The following is a 22310-nucleotide window of genomic DNA, read 5'->3' as shown; positions in this document are numbered from 1 at the left end:
CTAACATAATTTATATACACTAGGAAGTTATAAAGTTCATGTAACTTGATTATAGCAATATTACCTTTATTTTGGTGGTCTGGAACTGAACTGCAATATCTCCAAGGTATGCCTGTATAAGCCAATTCTGGGTCTTCTGGGTAGCTGTCATATCCATGTTAACACATGTATCTTTCATTTTGTGTCTTCAATATCATGTGCATATCTAGTTAAATCAGCTCAAAACAGCACTATTTTAATAATTGCAGGAACATGAGAAAGAGCAGTAAATGGTGTATTCGTATCAAATGAAGTCCGATTGAAATTATGGCAGGTCATATGAATGAAACTTATGTAGTAATCTGAATGGACCAAGAGTTGATGAAGTGGAGTCATTTTACAAAGCACATTGTAAAAGAATACCATGAACTCAAAAGGACCAGTATTCACGTTGCAAGTAACAACTCGGGTTCAGCAAAATATTATGTGTCACATGCAAGTAATGTTGTTAGTATGAATTGTATTTATTGTTTTCGTATGGTTTTCAAAGTAATATTTTTTAAAATTCTATCATATAATAATTAAATATCAGAAGGTTATACCTATTTTTATATCAGTATATATTGGTACAAGTAATAATGCAATAACTTGTTTCAGTCATAGTGAGTTCTTTTTCTTCCTTTAATTTCAACATTAAGTTATTCTGTTAAGAGAATATGTACATTACTTATACTTGAGAAGCACTGATGAAATATTGTTTGTTATTTACCGAGAGACCGCTCTGGAATGGTTTGCTACAATCCAATATGAAGTATCACTCACTATGGCCCTCACCAAGCACTCATTAACTTCAAAGGAAGTACTTTTTTCTCACTCGTTTTAATTCATCAATTTTATTATCAAATGATGCAATAGACAGCATCATTGTCTTCCTCTCTGGGATTTCTTTATCCTGACCTCCACTTACTAGGTATCCATCTATACATAATCAATGCCTCCCTTGAACTCAGAGAAAGGGGTGAGAAAGTTTGGGAGTAGGATATTTTAGTTTCCTTTTGCCGCCATAAACAAGTTACCACAAATCTAGTGGCTTATAAACAACACAAATTTCTTCTTTTACAGTTCTGAAGGTCAGAAATACAAAATGAGTTTCACTGGGCTGAAACCAGGTGTCAGCAGAATTGCATCCCTTCTGCAGGACTGTGAGAAGAATCTGCTTCCTTGTCTTTCCCAGCCTCTCGAGACTCCTCACATTCCCTGGCTTGTGTCCCTCCATCACTCTGACCTCTGCTTAGATCACCAAGTCTACTTTTCTGACCTGACCCTCTCTCATCTTTAAGGACCCTTGTGATTACATGGGAACCATCCAGTAATTGTGGATAATCTCTCTATCTCAAGATCCTTAAGTGGATCACATCTGCAAAGTCTCCTTCACCACGTAAAGCAGCATATTCACATGTTCCTGAGATTAGGGTGTGGAAGCCTTTCTAGCGGCATGATCCTGCCTAACACAGTGGGTATCGGTATGTCAGCCAGTCTCAAGAGGAGAAGCTCTGATGGAGGAATCCGATTTGGAAACGTGTGGGAACACATTCTCCAGAAACAGGAGAAAAGGGGAATGGACGTAGGTTAAGAAAAAGAACCGTTATATGCTCAATGAAGAGGAAGTTCTTTTTCTGAGGATTAAGCAACAGGTTCAGGATTTGAGAAGGGAGGAAAGACTTGGAAATGTCACTGTGGGAGATGGGAAAATCTGCAACTAAAGAAGAAAAAGCAACTGCTTCCCTGAGGCTTATTTGAATAAAGGCAGTTACCTGAGTAAGACATGGGGTTGGAGGTCATACCAATTAGCATGTACATGAAGATGCACTAAACCCACTGCCAAATGAGCCATCTAAATTTATATTCAAATTTTACAATGAAACCAAATAATGACATCAGAATTAAAGTACTTCTACTACCTCTTTCCGTTATGCCATTGTTCCTCTTTTTCCTTGATTCCTATTAGAAACTTGACACTAATTAAGCTAGCATATGAAGGAGGGCGAAAAAAAGATGAATCACAGGGCACACTGGAAATAAACCAAGAAATAAGAAAACTTGATCTCTGCCCCAAAGAACAACCATAGTGAAAAACTGCACTAGCAATGGGCATGTGTACTGAGAGTTTAAACTTTTTAAAGGACAAAACTAGGAGTCTGCTAAGATCTACCAGCCGCTTCTTTTTCCTAGGACATTTGCCCAGGAGACTGCTAGTAAAGCCTGGTGTATTTCTCTCTGGCTGTGTCACAGGATGTTCTTCCTCCCCCCACCCCCCACCACCCCCGCTCTGCTCTCCCACTGCTCGCGTGTGTACGTGTGTGTTTGGTTTCTCTCTACACTGTAAGAGCGCAGCTGCCCGCCGGGCTCCTGCTGTTGCTGCTGCTCTGACTAGCTTTTGCTGCCTCTTGCCTCTCCTTTCTCTTTCTGCTTAGCTCCTTGCATTCTGGTAAGTATGACAAACACTCCCCCCGAGCCCTGTGAGATGTAGGGTGCGGTTTGTGGTGTTCGAAACTTGCAACTTTGAGACTGCCAGTGAACTGCTGAAGAACTTTCCATTGTTTTATTTATAAGTAAAATGTGTTGCTCAGGAAGGGATGTGTGTGTGAGTGTGGTCATCTAACGGGACTGCCAGGACAAGTGAAAAATAAAATTCTCTCTCAGAGGAGGCAAAAGATGGGCAATAAAGTTTGTAGAAGATAAAACTTAGAAATAAGTTTTTGCTGTAAAACTAATTGATAAAGAAAGAGACAATTTACAAATAACAAGAGTTTTTTTTTTTTTTTTTTTGTCCTCTTGGGATCTTGTTGAGGCTACTTTTAGAAAATGAGTTGTTCTGTGGTTTACAATGACTCAGTTATTCTGTTTTAAAGTAAATGTGGAGCATGAGTTTAAAGGAGATCATGCACTTAATATAAAAAACATCAATGATTATGGCCTCTGATGAATGAAGAATAAATCAAATACAAACAAAACATTTGTATTCAAACTAACCACACTAAAACTCCTCTGGACAGCTGGTTTTAAACTCATTGCTTTGAAGTCTGGTTTACTTTAGATTTTATTTCATCCTCAGAAGCCCCCCTAATACTTTAAAACTCATGTATGGGTTTAAACCAATCAATGTTTACTGTTTTCAATTTGATTTAAAAAATATTCTCTTCTTTTAGTTCTAAAGATGAGGTGTTAAAGGCCAGGGGCTTCTTTTAGAAAAGCTTAAAATAACTACTGGCTGGACAGCAGGTGCCATGGATCTTTCTCCAAGTTCAGGGGAAGCGTAAGTTATATATAGATGAGTGCACCCAACAAGCAGGGGTCAGGATAAAGAATTCCAGTGATGAAGACAATGAAGCTGTTTACTGCATCATTTGATAAGAAAGATGGTGAATTAAAATAAATGAGAGAAAACAGTTCTTCCTTCAAAATTAGTGAGTACTTCCTTCAAAATTGGTGAGGGCCGCAGGTGGGTGGCAATGTCTGGACACTGAATTTTCTGTTCTTATTGCACTGGAGCATTTGACTTCACCTGCCCTGAGAAGGGGAGGAGGAAGCTGTATAGTGCATGGAGCAGTGTGTTTTTGTTTTCACTTTCATGCCAACAGCAAAACCTGCAGATTATTAGGACCCTGTCATAATTTCATGCTGCCAATTAGCAGCACCACCATTAATTATTATTCACAAGTAAAATGCACCACAACTTAAAGGCAGAAGCCAAACATATTGCAACTCTAGAAATGGTGACAGCCAGCCACCCTAGAAAGCCTGATTCAGCCCATCCCTCACTCCCTATTTCCAAAGGGATTACTTGGGATTATTACATTATACTTGGATTATTTCCCTGGTTCATTCCCTCCCTGCTTTTAAGACATTTCTACTTCTTAAAAATTATTGTTATCCTAGAGCTTCTTGACTGAGATGAGAAAGTCGTAATATATTGGGGTGTTTTTACCCCTAAAAGAAAGTCAGTTTTTATATTGGAACAAACGACAGAAAGACAGAATGTTTGCTCAGTTGCATCTGACTCTTTGTAATCCCATGGACTGTAGCCTGCCAGGCTTCTCAGTCCATGGGATTTCCCAGGCAAGAGTACTGGAATGGGTTGCTATTTCCTTCTCCAGGGGATCAAACCCAGATCTCCTGCATTGAGGGCAGATTCTTCACCAACTGAGCCACCAGGGAAGCCCTCATTGGAACAAAATGGTATAGAAATTCAAGGAATTTTCATTATGAGTATCACCATGTTTCCATACACGTTCATTAGTTAATCTACATCTTTCCTCATGCAGTCTTATTCTAAAAATGATGCTGGTTTGAATCTCAAAAAAGTGTTTTTTTCTGATTAATAAGTACATGTTGCTCATCTGGGAAAGGGAAAATACCAGAAAAGCAAGTATTTCCTGTATCCAGTATAATACTTGATCTATATTAATGGGCTCATGGGTTTCCCTGGTAGCTCAGATGGTAAAGAATCTGCCCCCAATGCAGCTGGGTTCAACACCTGGGTCTAAAAGATCCCCTGGAGAAGGAAGTGGCAACCCACTCCAGTATTTTTGCCTGGAGAATTCCATGGACAGAGGAGCCTCGTGGGCTACAGTCCATTGGACTACAAAGAGTCAGACACGACTGAGTGACTAACACACAATGGGCTCATACTAATCAATATGCACTAAAATAGAGTTTAGACTGTTAACTATTATGAGTGATTTTAGTAAGGTCAGTGGCTCTTATATTCAATGTTTAAACTTTAGGAGAAAAGTATCAATTTAAATTTAGACATTAAATGTAGATTAAACATTAAATTAAAGTATTTCCAATTATTGTAAATCTACATAGAATTATAGATGAGAATGGTAACACAAAATGGTTATTCTAAGCAAATGACAGATATGACCATGAAAAATAATACCTTGAATTAATCTGTTAATGTCAATAATAGGAGATACTATTGGAAATTAAAGACCAAAATCAAACATATGCTAACAGTATGACTTAATTTGGAAATGCTTCTCACTGTTCCTACCCAACTAACTGCAATATCAATGCAATATGAATGAACAGATATTCATTCTGTGTTAGAGACTGTAATCAGTAGGTACCAGTGTGGGGATAGCCTTACCATGTGCCTGTAACTGGGTTAACTACATCAACCCTGGCTGTGCTTACCACCAGATACCACTCCCAGTATGGAGAGCAATCAGCCTGGGCAGCTGTCGGGGGAGCCACCATCAACACCTGTGAGGGACAGTTCAGCACTGTCCAGTCAAAATGGCCTGGAGAAGCAAAACGATCTGGACTGCTCAACCCCACTCCCAGCACCAGAGCAGGCGGCAGGTATACAGCTGGAACGGGGACCCCACGATATCTCTGAAGAGTTGAACCGACAACTGGAAGACATCATTAACACGTACGGGTCCACTGCCGGCGCGGCAGGGAAGGAGGGGACCACCATGGTCAAGGAGCAGCCTGAGAACACAGACCCCCCTGACAATGAGGATGGAGACTGCGAGGAGGCCCCTGAAGAGGTGGAGAGAGAACCTGCAGCCACTGGAGAGCCATCCACAGCCAAAGAGCCTGCCAGCAACAAAGAGCAAAAACTGGAGAAGAAAATTCTAAAAGGATTAGGCAAGTAGTTACATTCTAATGTATGATTTTTCTTTGAATTATTCCTAAAATGGGGCACTTCACCTTTGCTAAAAGCCACACCTCATACTTGGATTTTAACACAATAGCTTCCTTCGGGATTGCCCTACATCTTCTCTTACTATACTTGTCCCCAGCCCCCTCCCCTTCAACAGAACTAAAATGAACTTTTCAGTATGTTACCCATCTACTCTCTGTCCCCTGTGTTTTCCCACTGCTCATAGAACAAAGACCAGACTTCTTAACATTGTCTTTCAGGCCTTAATATCTAACCCCAACCAGCTTTATCTCTCATCAAGTTACCCCCAAAGCCTCTTTTCTGAACACGCTGTCCTGATTAACACCATTACTGTCATCACCGCCGTCCAGTAGTTGGTCATTCTCATCTTCTCTTTCAGTTCTTTCAACAGGCCATGCTCCACTCCCCCACAGGCCCATGTCCATTCTATTTTCTCTACCTAGAAATCCCTCCCCATTTCCCAGTTCTGCCCTCTCAGCACTTAACTCATCACTTAGCTCACAACTTAAATGGCATTTTCCTAGTCTCAACCTGAAGTCTTCTCGTTTTCCATTTCAGTTGTACTATGTATCTTTCTTTCCTGACATTTACATTTGAGAGTATACATTTATTTTTGTGATTATTTGATTAATACATCTCGTCCCCACTAGCTCTTTTATCTCAAGAGCAGGGGCAATGTGTGTATGTGGACATCATTGGATGTCTAGCATCTAGAACAGTGGTTGACATGTGCTAGGTGCTCAATGAATACATGCTGAATATCTGTTGTAAGGATGAATGAGTGAGTGAATGAATGAAAAGGAAATTGTTCAAAGCAAAGCTAGTGGAATCTAGATTTAAACAAAGTCTAAATATAGGGATGCTTTTGTATATAAAATGATTGTCACTGGATCACTTGAGTATTTCCATTACTACATATATAAAGTATTTTTTATTTTAATAAAACTTCAGAAATATATTAATTATAGAATGTTGAAAATTGCAAAGAATACTTTCACTCTAATTAGTTCACTGGTTCAGCAAATATTTACTAATGCCTAGTCTTTATGAGGTACACAAAGATAAAAAAAAAAGATCTTTGGTTAAGGACTCTAAGTCTAGAGAGAAAGTAGACATGTACACTAACTGCTATGTAGGATAAGTGCTAGAACAGGCACAGGAAATTGTTAGGAGAGCATGGGATAGGGGGTTTGGTAACACCGAAAATGGCTCTACAAGAAGGGTGAGAGAGTTAATTTTTTAGCTATGAGTGAGGGCATGTTACTACACATATGAGTGTCCTCTGCCTGTCTTCCTTGGTGAAATTTCACTGAAACACTCACTACAGTCACCACCTCCTATGTGATACATTCCCTGACATGCCCAGGTAGAGTCAGCATCATCTTCTGTAGTTCTCCATTAAACTTTCTGCAGCAATCATCTGTTTATATACCTGTATCCCAAGCTGGAGGGAGATTATCTATTGAGATAGTGGTCACATCTTGCTAATTTCTGGAAGCCGGTGTGGCAGAGTGAAAGATCATGGGCACTGGAGTCAGAACTGGGTTCAGACTTCAGTGAACAGGTTATGTGCAAACCCCAAAGTATGTCTGTGCTGGCATAGGACCTCACTATGAGATTTAAAACCACTGCTGGTAATGCTTTCAAGAAGGGCTAAAAGACACATTCAAACAGCTACTTTACCTACTCAGCATAAAGATTAACTCAGATAATACCAAGTTCTAAAGTGCAAGGTTGGAATCACTCTAGTGTTTGGAACTTCGGCAAAGAGAATAAAGTTGCGCTGTGTTATCGAGGTATTTTTTGTTCTCTATCCAAGGCATCTCAGAAATAAGCTTTTGCATTAGTCACTGTTAAACTTTCCATTGTTGAAAGTTAAGTCGCTCAGTCGTGTCCAACTCTTTGCGACCCCATGGACTGTAGCCCACAAGGCTCCTCTGTACATAGGATACTCCAGGCAAGAATACTGGAATGGGTTGCCATTTCCTTATCCAGGGGATCTTCCCGACCTAGGGATCGAACCCAGGTCTCCTGCATTGCAGGCAAACACTTTAACCTCTGAGCCACCATAAAATCACATTGCAAAGGTGAATGATTTCAAGTGGTTCTAACCAGGAAAGACCTTTGGCTTTATCACTCTAAAACTACTTCTACATAGGAATTTGTGTGTGTTATAATGGGGGATAGGTATGAAGAAAGCAGGGGTAAAGTTAAAGATGACCGATTTTGGTTTCTACTCTGTCTTCCACGAGTTATTTCAAAATCTGTATTAACCTCAGGTGCTGCTGTGTTCAGTAGCTCAGTCATGTCCAACTCTGCAACCCCATGGACTGTAGCCCTGCCAGACTCCTCTGTCCATGTCATTTTCCAGGCAAGAATACTGGAGTGGGTTGCCGTTTCCTACTCCAGGGGATCTTTCTGATCCAGGCATCGAACGTGGGTCTCCTGTACTAGCAGGATTCTTTACCTGATTCTTTACTGCACAGATGCACTGGGAAGTGTATTAACCACATATTTACTTCCCTGGTGGCTCAGACAGTAAAGCGTCTGCCTACAATGTGGAAGACCAGGGTTCAATCCCTGGGTTGGGAAGATCTCCTAGAGAAGGAAATGGCAACCCACTCCAGTATTCTTGCCTAAAAACTCCCATGGATGGAGGAGCCTGGTAGGGCTACAGTCCATGGGGTCACAAAGAGTCAGACATGATTGAGTGACTTCACACTTTCCTTTACCAAATAATCAAAAAAATTTAGAGAAAGAAGAAAATGTCACAACTAATTCTGTCATTATATATAAATTAACAAAGTTCAATTGAATGTGTTTATCAGGACCGATGTTTGTGATCAGAATGCCCACATGGGTGCACGCTAATTACATGTGTATAAGCCGCTGATACTTTCAAGCTGTTCCTCTGAAGACTGTTGGTATATTCTCTAAACACTGTACTATTTCAGCTACATTATGAGTTAAACAGTATTTTTAGGCTAATTTAAATATGTAACCATCTTTTTAAACATCATTTCAATTGCCTGCAAGTGGCTTCAACAAACTGCTTGGCTCTTTATCAATTAAATGACATTATTATGTCATTTAAACTATGGTCTAGACCAATGATTTCAAACTTAACTATGCATTGGAATCAAATACAGAATTTGTCAAAAATGCCATTCCTGAGCAAAGAGATTCAGAATCGGTAGGTCTGGATTGGGGCCAAGGCACTCTGGGTAATGTTGACACAAACAGATTGTGGAAGCAATGGTTTTATGCTTCAGAAAATGCTTCCTCTACCTTTCTGGAAAAAATATAAAGTCCCAGCTGTAGTCTTCTTTTAGAAACTATTCAGAACTTTTACAGAATTTGAGTATGTCATTCAATCCATATTTAAGACATATCCTTAGTCTTTGCTTACTTATTTGATCAAAGACCAATCTTTAATTATTGTATGTTTGTCAGATAACATTTGCTTTATTGATATTTTTGAGATACTGAAATGTTCTGAATCTCTAACCCAAATTTTTCCGAAGTATATGCTTAGGGATATTTGAAATTTCAGACCAAGATAGTTTCCCAACTGCCAGAATTCTCTGACCTTTAACATACACAACAGTGAAAATCTCCAAGAGTAATGGGCATAGTTTATAATATTTCCTAAATTTATTGGACCAAAAACATCCATCTTTCACAGAACACTGATTAATATCTGGGAAATGTCTCTACAATCCAAGTACCCAGGACTTGTTTTTCCTTTACAGGCTGCATATCCTCCCACTAGTAACACACTGTACACCAGAGCAGTTGAGGGAACACTAAAATCTCTTTAGTTGGTGGAGTCACTTTCTCCTTGGCACTGAACAAAATAAAAACAGATTCCCCACTAGACAGCACTATGACCTGTCCTGTTAACGTCTAAGTATGTCCCTTCCTCCCCTCACCCCATCCTCCAGCTCACAGGTGTCTTATTCATCTCTTCTCTATCAACACTATGTGAGTGGCACAAGTACCACATAGTAAGAAGCACAAAACAATGATAAATGTAATCTCCCTTTTGATAATCAGGTTGATGACCGATTGAGTAGGGAATCATGGGTCTGAAGCATAAATCTGGGAGAAAAACAAAGCTGATCCACAGGTCTATTATGAGCTCAGAATTTATCTAGTCAATGTATCAATTTCTAGATAGGAAAATTAAAGCCTAGAGAGTTTTAAAGTCTGCCCCCAAAAGTTATTCAACTAATTGATGTGATTGTGCGATTAGTCATAAAGAAAGCAAAGTGCAGACCTAAAGTCACTAATGTTCAGGACCAAAGATAGACTAATTGGTATGTCGGTTGAGAAGCATTTAGCTGAGCTATAGTTCAGTTTAATGGGTTTCATCTTTCCAGTTACAGGGGAGTTTCAGTTCTACCTTCTGAGTAGCATCTTGACTAGGACACTGGCTTTCTAAAGTCTTTACAGCTATTGACTTACTCTGCCTTAGAACGGTCACCTTCCCAGGTGGTCTATTTTATAAGATTTTAGCTTGATTTCTAGTTTCACTCTGAGAAGGAAACAAACTGTAGCTTTGAAACAAATGCTAAATTTTCTGGAAGAAATGGTAGAAGACCAGAGGAATTTAGGGGAGAAAGGAATCCACAGAGACTGAAGGGTTCATGAACAGATGCATAGGGATGCTCAAACTTAGGTCAGATCCTGAAAAGAGAAGAGGGTTTAGAGGAATAAGTGAAGTAAGGGAAAAATAATTGTTTGGGGTAAAATGATTAGTACTTTCTTCTGACCCAAGTTGGAAATTGATATATTTATTTCTTACTGCTTTTTCCAATTTTTTCTTTTTTATTGTAAAGTTTTGTTTTATTTTGTTTTCCCTGGAAAAATCTCATTATTCAGTTCAGTTCAGTCACTCAGCTGTGTCCAAATCTTTGCAACCCCATGGACTGCAGAATGCCAGGCTTCCCTGTCCATCACCAACTCCCAGAGATTTCTCAAACTCATGTCCATTGAGTCAGTGATGCTATCCAATCATCTCATCCTCTGTCATCCCCATCTCCTCCTGCCTTCAGCCTTTCCCAGCATCAGGGTCTTTTCCAATGAGTCAGTTCTTCCTATCAGGTGGCCAAACTATTGGAGCTTCAGCTTCAGCATCAATTCCTCCAATGAATATTTAGGACAGATTTCCTTTAGGATGGACTGGTTGTATCTCCTTGCAGTCCAAGGGACTCTCAAGAGTCTTCTCCAACACCACAGTTCAAAATCATAGCTCTTGAGTGCTCAGCTGTCTTTAAGGTCCAACTCTCACATCGACACATAACTACTGGAAAAACCATAGCTTTGACTAGATGGACCTTTGTTGGCAGAGTAAGGCCTCTGCTTTTTAATATGCTATCTAGGTTGATCATAGCTTTTCGTCCAGGGAGCAAGCGTCTTTTAATTTCATGGCTGCAGTCACCATCTACAGTGATTTTGGAGCCCAAGAAAATAAAGTCTATCACTGTTTTCATTGTTTCCCCATCTATCTGCCATGAAGTGATGGGACTGGATGCCATGATCTTAGTTTTCTGAATGTTGAGGTTTCTTTTTTTTTAATATTTATTTTTATTTATTTGGCTGCACAGGGTCTTAGTTGTGGCATGTGGGATCTAGTTTCCCAACCAGGGATCAAAGCCAGGGCCCCAGCACTGAGAGCTCAGAGTCTTAGCCACTGGACCACCAGGGGAGTCCCGAATGCTAAGCTCTAAGCCAGCTTTTTCACTCTCCTCTTTCACTTTCATCAAAAGGGTCTTCAGTTCCTCTTCTCTTTCTGCCATAAGGGTGGTATCATCTGCATATCTGAGGTTATTGATATCTCTCCCAGCAATCTTGATTCCAACTTGGCTTCATCCAGCCCGACATTTTGCACACTCTGCATGTAAGTTAAATAAGGAGGAAGACAATATACAGCCTTGATGTAGTCCTTTCCTGATTTGGAACCAGTCTGTTGTGCCATGTCCAGTTCTAACTCTTGCTTCTTGACCTGCATACAGATTTCCCAAGAGGCAGATCAGGTGGTCTGGTACATCCATCTCTTTAAGAATTTTCCACAGTTTCTTGTGATCCACGATCCACACAGTCAAAGGCTTTGGCATAGTCAATAAAGCAGAAGTAGATGTTTTTCTGGAACTCTCTTGCTTTTTCCATGATCCAACGGATGTTGGCAATTTGATCTCTGGTTCCTCTACCTTTTCTAAGTCCAGTTTGAACATCTGGAAGTTCACAGTTCATGTACTGTTGAAACCTGGCTTGGAGAATTTTGAGCATTACTTTGCTAGCGTGTGAGATGAGTACAATTGTGTGGTAGTTTGAACATTCTTTGGCATTGCCTTACTTTGGGATTGGAATGAAAACTGACCTTTTCCAGTCCTGTGACCACTGCTGAGTTTTCCAAATTTTCTGCCATGTTGAGTGCAGCACTTTCATAGCATCATCTTTTAGGATTTGAAATAGGTCAACTGGAATTCCATCACCTCCACAAGCTTTGTTTGTAGTGATGCTTCCTAAGGCCCACTTGACTTTGCATTCCAGAATGTCTGGCTCTAGGTGAATGATCATACTGTCGTGATTATCTGGGTCACGAAGATCTTTTTTGTATAGTTCTTCTATGTATTCATGTATGGATGTGAGAGTTGGACTGTGAAGAAGGCTGAGCATCGAAGAATTGATGCTTTTGAACTGTGGTGTTGGAGAAGACTCTTGAGAGAAGACCCCTTGGATTGCAAGGAGATCCAATCAGTCCATTCTGAAGGAGACCAGCCCTGGGATTTCTTTGGAGGGAATGATGCTAAAGCTGAACTCCAGTACTTTGGCCACCTCATGCGAAGAGTTGATTCATTGGAAAAGACTCTGATGCTGAGAGGGATTGGGGGCAGGAGGAGAAGGGGATGACAGAGGATGAGATGGCTAGATGGCATCACTGACTCGATGGACTTGAGTTTGAGTGAACTCTGGGAGTTGGTGATGGACAGGGAGGCCTGGCGTGCTGCGATTCATGGGGTCACAAAGAGTCGGACACGACTGAGCGACTGATCTGATCTGATCTGTGTATTCTTGCCACGTCTTCTTAATATCTTCTGCTTCTGTTAAGTCCATACCGTTTCTTCCTTTACTGTGCCCATCTTTGAATGAAATGTTCCCTTGGTGTCTCTAATTTTCTTGAAGAGATCTCTAGCCCTTCCCATTCTATTGTTTTCCTCTATTTGCACTGATCACTGAGGAAGACTTTCTTATCTCTTCTTGCTAATCTCATTATTAGGCTCAGTTTTTTTTCTTTTTAGGAAAGCTTTCTTTATAGTTATAGCTAAGAAACTGCTAGTAGTTTAAACACATAAAACTGATTTTTCTTCTTGTGTCTGACACTGTCACCTAATGACCCCATTTCCTAAAATTGTAATGACAGCCTTTCTTATGAGATGATTGGTCTAATCCCTCCTCCACACAATCGCACACAGCACTGTAGTCCAGCAAAAATTTAATGGACATGTAAAAACTAAGCTCTCTCATGTTACAAAGTTATGGATTATGTACATGTTTGTCTCCAATTTCTTGGATTTTTTTTTGTAGAAATCATTTTTGAAGGGTGGACTGATGCATCTGAATGTTCAACTTCTATACAAAATAATTTAGAAAGATGGTAACAATAACCCGGTGTACGAGAGAGCAAAAGAGACACTGATGTATAGAACAGTCTTATGGACTCTGTGGGAGAGGGAGAGGGTGGGAAGATTTGGGAGAATGGCATTGAAACATGTAAAATATCATGTAAGAAACGAGTTGCCAGTCCAGGTTCGATGCACGATACTGGATGCTTGGGGCTGGTGCACTGGGACGGCCCAGAGGGATGGTATGGGGAGGGAGGAGGGAGGAGGGTTCGGGATGGGGAACACATGTATACCTGTGGCGGATTCATTTTGATATTTGGCAAAACTAATACAATTATGTAAAGTTTAAAAATAAAATAAAATTAGAAAAAAAAAATAAAATAAAATAAAAAAAGAGAATATGAGAGCAGAAAAAGACCTCAGCAAGTGTGTCAATTTAAAAAAAACAAAAAACAAAAAACTGTTCTCATTGTTAGAAAAACTAAAGGGAGAGAAGATACTGAACACAGAAAAAGAGATCCTCACTCACTGGCCTCACTCAAGTGTTTCTATCTTTCCCAAAAGAAACATGATATGGTTTTCTGGTTGATACTCACATTGAGAGCTATGCTAAGCATACATTAAAGGTCACAGGTGTCTTTCCTCCAGTTGATCACAAAGTTGTTTTCTGGACAGTGTTTATTTGATTTACAAGATATTCATGTGCACAGGTTGGCTCTGTTTAGTTCCATTATTACCAAGATTCACTAAACACTTGCCATGGACCAAACACTATAAGAGGTTCCAGGCCAGACATGATCAACAGTACAGTCTCCTGCCTTTAATGGGTGATCCTCTAACCCAGGACAGCAGTCATCACATGAGCGCCTTCCACAAACTGAAGACCAGGGTGAAGGGATGGCCAGACCAACACAAGCCATCCCTGCTACTACAGAAATCTCTCAAAGCCAGGCCTGGTTGGGGTGGGACAGCAGAGTTTATCAGTTTAAAGGTAATGTTATGCCATAGGCCATAATTGGGTTGCTGGCCGGGCACCACTCACCCCCACCCTCTCCCCCGTCTCAGATCATGTCTCTAATCTGAACTGACTCACTGGGCAAAGATAGATGAAACCAGCTGTTAGGCATGAGGTCATTTTTTTCTTTTTTCAAAAGAAGCTTCTTTTTATTTCTCTAGGTTTCCCTGGCATCAAAATTCCACATGGGAGTGGAGTGATTTGGAACAAGTAGACAAACCCTGGATCCAAGCCTTGGCTCTGCCAGTGCTAATTACATAACTTTGGGCTTCTCTGGGCTTTCTATTCTTAATCTATAAAATTAACCAGTTGTCTGGGTGCTCTTTGAAGTTCCTTCTAAACCTAAAATTCTTTGATGCCATTAGAGTTACCAGATTTAGCAAGTGTGAAAATACAAGCCACCCAAGGAACATTAAATTTCAGAGACACCATTGTTTTTTAGTATAAGAGTGTCCCATGTCCTATATTTCACCTGGAAACCCTAATTCCATGATATATTTGCCTCTCCAAGATGAAAATAAAAATTCCAGCAAAGGAGAAACGCCTGTTCTTGTGGGAGAGGTTGTCAAAATTGTTAACATTCTCAAGCAGATTTATATCAGGAAATGTAGGCTCCACTGGGTGGCTTGACCTCTCTATTCAGATAGACAGGGCAGGTATAACAGGTAGGTGAGGATGGGGAAGCTGCCCCACCTTGACCCAACTGTTGGCAAAGACAGTGCAATGGTACATGTGTGTGAGCCTCAGGGTCCAGCTCTTGCCTGCAACCCTCAACCCTGTGGATACTGAAAGATCTACAGGTATCCCTGTGGATACCAAAGATCCAGTCATCTCAGGAAGGCTATCTGGGAGGTTGAGCTCAAAAGACAAAAAGGAAGAACAATGGGGAAAGAAAAGAAAGAATCAAAGGCTCACTATCAAATAATCATAAACTGATGAGTTTTTAAACATAACACAAACTCCAACTGGGAACAGAAAATGAAACTGCCAACAGAGATTAAGGTCTAGGTGGGAGAAGGGAAGACCCGGGGAGGCTAAACTTGTAACCAAAGAGACACAAAAAGGCCTGGGGAAAAGTGTCTTGGGTCCATTTTCTCTATATATTGACTTTATTCTCTGATAGGAAATACGATCAGAGTCATTCCCACAAAAACTGCATGAAATGGGCTCACACACAGAAACAAGACAATTGGTTTCCGTCCCCAAAAAAGAAAGAGGCACTAAAGGAACAAAACCAAAAACATGGGCAGACTAAACTATCAAGTTTCTCTGCTTTGGGCTGGAATTTTTTTACAGCTCCAGGTATTAATGCCAGCTGCTTTATAGTAGTCAGATATAGGCTGGTTTGCTTCTTCTTCTTCTTTTTTTTTTTAACAATTAACATGGGGAAGTGGATGATTTACTCTTCCATAAAGTCTGTGGTTTTTTAGTCTTCTGAATATTTTCAGAATGTTCACAATTCCCTGGAATATTTAGAGTATAAGGGGAAGTAACTAAGAACGAATTCTTAGGATGGAAATTTAGGGACTACTCTTATAGTCAACATTTATTGAAAATCTACCATGAGCCTGACACTGTACCACACATTTTTATAAACTTCTCAATTAATCACTTATTTTGCAAAGTAGGTGTCATTCCTTTTCAAAGGGAAAAAAAAAATTTACATCTGCATCTCAGACAGGTTAAGTGACTTGCCCAAGGCTGGATAGCAAGCAGCTAACAAGTAGATGTGGGTTCAATCCCTGGGTTGGGAAGATCCCATGAAGAAGGGCATAGCAACTCATTCTGCTATTCTTGCCTTAAGAACCCCATGGATAGAGGAGCCTTGGAAGTCTATAGTCCATAGGGTCACAAAGAGTCGGACATGACCAAAGCAACTTAGCGCAAGTAGACCACCTGAGATTCCAGCCCTTATCATCTGACTTCAAGTTCAACTCTTAATTTTTAAAATGTCTTTATGGTTTTTGTTTTCTTTTAAGGCAAAGAAGCCAACCTGCTAATGCAAAATCTGAACAAGTTGCAAACTCCTGAGGAAAAGTTTGATTTTTTATTCAAGAAATATGCTGAATTGGTAAGTTCATTGATTAGCCCTTTTGCCAGAAAGATTTAAGCTCTGGTTAGAGCTGAGAAAAGGAGGTTGTTAGCTTTTCAGGTACCTCATTATAGACTATAGCTGGTTACCTCAGGCAAGTCAAAATCAGACTTCACAAAGGCAGAGTTTTTAAAAAGGAAAGAAAGAAACAGAAAAACTGAGGAATAAAAGCAAAAGGAAGAAAGAGAACAGAGTTGGAATCACTCCACCTTCAATTATGTGCATAATTTGAGAGATGGAACAGCAAATTAGAGATAATTAAAAGTTGTGAAAATTTAAAAGTTCTTTTTGGCTTTTCAATGAAACAGAAGTACACTAGAAATAAAAAGTAAACTTTCAACTGGTTCTTAAGCACAGGTTTTTTAAGGGAATGGTCTTCTCAAATAAGGCAGAGGTTGACTTAATTCCACCCCTCAGTTTGTGAAACATTCTCATTTATTCCTGATGAATGCATCCATTCATTCATTCATTCATTCATTTATTCTCCATGATCTACATTCTTCTCCTGTCCCACACAATAGCAAAGCACTTGACATGGATTTTGTTTCCAGTTATAGATCCTCCACATGCAGTCTCCCTCTCAACAAATTAGGGCCCGTGGCAGGAAGAGAAGCCACTCCCAGACTTCAGAGAACTCGTGAAGTAGATGGTCTCCTCACCAGTACTCTTACAATAGTCCACTTGGAAGAAAGAAAAGGGCTCAGCAAAGCCAGCACCACTAGTTTCAGTGAGGCCTCGCAAAAACTGACTAAAGGAGTTGCACCTGAGGTCCATGCACCAGCCCTGAGGTGTAGAAGACCCACTGTGGAGATGTGGCGTCCTCTCAAGTGAGGCTGGGCAATACGCCACCTCATTCTCATTTCTTCTTCTTTTCCTCATTTTTTTTCACTTACTTATTTCTTTCAGAGAAGCAGTGACAGCCCCCTACCCAACAAAACAGTTCCTCCTGGCAGTAGGTCAGACTGCCCCTGAAGGCAGATTTACCTCATATCAAAAAAGCCTAAGAGTCAGGGCCTCTCACTTGCATAGGCACCTGTGAAGCCCTGAAGATGATTCTTTTTTTTTAATCTTCTTTTTTTAAAGAAGGTCTCCAAAACTGAGACCCACAAACCACTCAGGTCACTGGTTGCATCTTATCCCTGTTGATGAAGTAGAGTTTATGAGTGGCTTGTTTACCTTCTTTTTCACTCTGATTTTAGTCCTGTGATCCCTGTGTAGTCTTTGCTTTCTCCCTTGTACATTCATGTACACCATTATGCTGAATTGTCATACAACAGACCCAAAGAAGGGGCTTTCCAGGTGGCGCTACTGGTAAAGAACCCATCTGCCAATGCAGGAGACATAAGAGACTCAGGTTCAATCCTTGGGTCAGCAAGGTCCTCTTGAACAGGGCACACCAATCCACTCCAGTATTCTTGCCTGGAGAATCCAATGGACAGAAGAGCTTGGCAGGCTACAGTCCATAGGGTCACAAAGAGTCAGACACAACTGAAGAGACTTAGCACAGCACATCACAGCACAGCCTCAAAGAAATTCTGAAACCCTGAATGACTAGTGACTGTTTAACTCTGCCAACAATGCTTTTAAATTATTTTTAATCACATAAACCACATCACAATGATATAAGGAAAATGCTGAATACATAAGTAAAGATATCTCTAATCCTACAGTCTAAAACATGAACACTGACTTAACTGTCTTCCTTTTCAGTTCTACTATACAAAGATACCTTTTGCATAGCTACCATCATTAGGTGCATAGAATTTAATACCTTTTTTTGGCTCATGTGACAATCATTTTCACATGTGTTCTTCATAATTATATTTTGTCAAAGCTATGAAATTTTCCATTAATTGACTTTATTCTACTGGTTCTCTAGTTTGGGGACATTTATATTCTTTCCACTGTTTGTTTTACCAAATATTGGTGCAGTGAACATCGTCATGCATGAGATTTGTTTCTTCTCTTTTATGATCCCAGGGAAAAGTTCCAGAATTGGGATTACTAAATCAAGCAGTATAAATGTTTTTAATGGCCATATTGTTTTCCAAAAGAATGGTATAAATTTCTAAAGCAAGTATTAGTGTATCAATTTTATTGCAACTTGTTTAATATTGCCTGTTAACCACTCATGAACAATTTCAGCACCATAAAACAGTCAAAAATAATATTTTTCCCCCAAATCTGACCCCATCCTCACTGGTCCGTCCTTGCTCTTTTCAATAATTACTACATTGATTTCCCTTTAATTTACCCTTCAATTTACTTATTCACACCAAGGCCTTTCATATTTAGTTTCTAGTACCATGTCCCATGCTTAGATGAACTGGGCATCTTCCAGACTACTAGTCTTTATGTTGCTGTAGCCCCACAGCAGTACATCAGAAAAGAATCACTTATCCAGTCTGCCTAAGATCTTTCTTATGAGCCAGGGCTGTTCACCCTGGTCTCCAAGAATTCCCAAACCCACTCACCCTACTAGTCAAGCAGTCAATCCCACAGAGGTTATTTTTTCCAGAAATTCTACTCAGCTCAGTCTTACTATACTTTGGCATTTGTATCATATCCCATAATAAACTTTTAAACTAAAAAGATCATTCTAGAAAAAATAAATAGGAGAAAATTGACCTCAAAACCCTATTATATATCCTTTTCAGAAAGTAAAAATTATGAAGAATTTCAACCTTTTACTTGGAGACTAAAAGCTATTTCCCTACTCACTGATTCAGAAATTAATATAGAGAGTGTCTGGAATTTAAGTGTTAACATAGAATAAATTATTAAATTCAAAAACTATTAAATTCAAAATTCATTGCTACTCAAGTTCACTCACCCTTACAGATTCTAAATCCTGTAATATCAACAACTGTATTTTATTAATAAATAAGAATAAGTTCATAAATAAATAAGGACACCTCATGACTAAATTAAGAAATGACCTGGAAGAAATATTTTTGCAAATTTCCTCAATTTATAAGTAGTTACAACATCACAAACTACTTGGCATTAATTTTACTTTTTTAATTTAATAATAAAAAGAAAGAGAGAACAAGAGAAACTGCAGATAAAAATCCTATATGCCTGTTAGAACTGGACAGAAGGTATACATCTAAACGTATCACTAAATCACAGAGCCAGCATTTGACTGAAGTTGACTCCGTTATAATGTTTGCTTTCATCCATTAAGAAACACCATATGCAATCACATAAACTTGAAGTAGTTGAACAAAATTAGTCACACTCTAAAAAAAATTGTCAGAAAGTTAAGGGGTTTTAGTTAGAGCAAAGCAAGATAGACCTAGCTATATGTCAAATGTGTATGATCCTTCAGTAAAACTAGAACATTTAAATGTTCAGTGAGCAAGCACAAATCATCTCTTCCAACTTATGAAACATAAGCAAAGTATCCTTCTCCTGATGCTCAGATAAATCCACACAGGGCAGTGTTCCCCCAAAGAGGGAAAGTCTTGCCAAGCATGGGACAACATGCAGTGTCTCTGGAGATATTTTGGATATCACAGTTGGGGATGCTACTGGTCTCTAGTGGGTAGGGGTCATCTGCTAAATAGCCTACAATGCACAGGACGACCCCCACAACAAAGAACTATCACCAAATGTCGATGGTGCTAAGGCTGAGAAACCCTGACAAATTGTTTAATCTTCCAAAGGAAAAGTCTAAACCAAAATGGCAATAGCAGTAATAACAACATATAAATTTCAAGAAAGGACAACAGTTCATTTAAAGTCCACACACAAGGACAAGAAGTTTCATCCATATCTAATAACTATGGTGCAAAATGAAGTTAGCATGATAAATATATAATAAAATATCATTGATTTTCCAATTGAACCTCAAGAAAGATACCAATTTCAATTAATATTTATAGTAATATGGATAATATGGACCTAGCTTTTCCTGATGCTAACACTCACTAATAAGTAAAAACATACATAAGTATGAAGATAGAATATCATGAATGAATATCCCCAGCTTAATCTGGCAAAGGTTTATCATGGACATTTCAGTGTAATGGGAGGGAGGGAGGGAGGAAAGAATTAAAATAAGATGTGAACTGAAGAAAATGTGACAATCCTGTTCATCTAACTCAGAAAGAACTAATGCTTTTTCAAGATAAGAAATTAAGATAACAAACTAAGACATATATCAGGGCTTACAGTGTGTGTACCCATTTGTATCTGGCTCTGAGAGGCACCAAGGGACCTGCAGTCCAAAGAACCCATGAGCTTCCAGGCCTTTTCCTCCTCATTAGCCAACAAGATAATTATCACAGCGAGTACCCACCTGGCTTACACACCATTCAGATTCTAAGGGAACTCAGTCCAGTGGAGGAAACAGCTCTGAAAAAAAGGCTCCAGCTTGCTCCTGGTCACACTGTCAGATCCCAGTCCTACTCCTAGTATGCCGTCTCTGGAGGCTTAATTTATATCAACAAATATTTATGGGATTCTAGTTGGAATGGGGGAGGCTGAACCCACATTCCCCCATTCCAACTAGAATTCCATAAATATTTGTTGCCAAATTTACCAAACAAAAATAAAGAATGCCCAGTTACCTTTGCATTTCAAGTAAACCAAGAGCAAATGGCAATACTTTGAATTACTTTTACTAAAAACTTGTTCTCTATTTATTTGAAATTGAAATTCAGCTGGGTGTCCTACATTTTATCTGGCAACCCCTAGCTCAGAACTTTAGCATCATGAGACAGAAAGTCCAGGGGTCCATTGGTTTCATTTTCCATGTTGCCCTCGATACTTTAGCTGTGGCTGCTGTGAGAGCAGGCCCCACCTGTGCTCAGCAGAAACAAGTGTCATGATTCATTCACCATAAGCACAGAGGCTGTGGGGGATGGGCAGAGAGCAAGGCTTGTTACAGACACTTCCCTTGTGTGCTGTTGAGTTGTGCAGTGGCTATTTCGGAAACTTTGGTGACAGATCATCAATCCTTAAATAGTCAAGGAGTACATGCTCCTCTCCCCCTTTCTCATAATCCACACGCTTCACCTTCTGTTTACTAGCTGCTTTTCGCTTTCCTACTTTTTAAAATAGTTGCTAAAGCTTGTTTTGAGAAAGAATTGTGAAAATTTAAATGTAAACCAAGCAGACACACCACTGACCATTTTCCTAAGGCAAGGCATTATTGTGAATTCTGAAACATGCCTTTCTATACTGACTGACTTCATTAGACTCACAAAAGATAAAATTGTTTCTAGACCACTGAAAAGAAGATCAAAGTAAAAGAGATCAAGAATAATAATGATAAAGGAAAAACCTATAAATGTTATGCTTTTAAATCATATCTACAAATATTGCCATGGTAACACGCGTGAAGTTCATTTGACTCCAGAGGGGGCAGTGATGATAGCAACAAATTTTCCAAACAACCAGAGGGTGGTCTTTAGGCATTTCCTCTTCTGCTCCTATCAACTCAACAGAGATTCCTGCCCTTTTTTTTCACATGTGCACCCCCACATCTAGCTGGATGAACATCGCACTGAGCAAAGGAAGTTAAAACTCCTACAAAAGAAACAGGCACAGATCCAAAAAGAAAAGGACCAGCTACAAGGTGAACACAGCAGAGCTATCCTTGCGAGAAGCAAACTGGAGAGTCTGTGCCGGGAGCTGCAGAGACACAACAAGACACTGAAGGTATGTGTCACCAAGGCCCCAAATAACACACTTTCTTGCACACTTTGTAGGCACAGGCTTCTGCCATTCGTGCTGTGAGTTTTAGAATCAGAGAGATTTGGGTTCAAATATTAGCCCTGCCACTTGCTCACTTGTGACCTGCAATAAATTATTTTACCACCCAAGCCTGTTACCTCATCCATAAAATGGGGATTATACCAATGTCACTGTGTGGTCAGGAAAAAATTAAAT

The 22310-nt window shown here is 39.6% G+C and overlaps 1 protein-coding gene across 3 annotated transcripts in view; it reads left to right on the top strand.

Annotated features, from left to right (window-relative positions):
- The first annotated feature begins 2321 nt into the window (after positions 1-2321).
- TXLNB (taxilin beta) overlaps positions 2322-22310 on the top strand; it is a 56532-nt gene continuing 36543 nt past the window's right edge. For 2 of the 3 annotated variants that reach the window (XM_019967508.2, XM_019967507.2), the window contains exons 1-4: positions 2322-2467; positions 5188-5640; positions 16300-16391; positions 21909-22079. In XM_019967508.2, coding sequence (XP_019823067.2) covers positions 5202-5640; positions 16300-16391; positions 21909-22079 — 702 coding nt within the window. In that variant the 5' untranslated portion in view covers positions 2322-2467; positions 5188-5201. The remainder of the gene's footprint in view (positions 2468-5187; positions 5641-16299; positions 16392-21908; positions 22080-22310) is intronic. The other variant, XM_019967509.2, reaches the window with a different exon arrangement.

The sequence above is a fragment of the Bos indicus genome, chromosome 9, assembly GCF_029378745.1.
Source record: "Bos indicus isolate NIAB-ARS_2022 breed Sahiwal x Tharparkar chromosome 9, NIAB-ARS_B.indTharparkar_mat_pri_1.0, whole genome shotgun sequence".
Taxonomy (NCBI): domain Eukaryota; kingdom Metazoa; phylum Chordata; class Mammalia; order Artiodactyla; family Bovidae; genus Bos; species Bos indicus.
The sequence above is the reverse complement of the archived record's forward strand: the minus strand, read 5'-3'. Positions and strand labels throughout refer to the sequence as shown.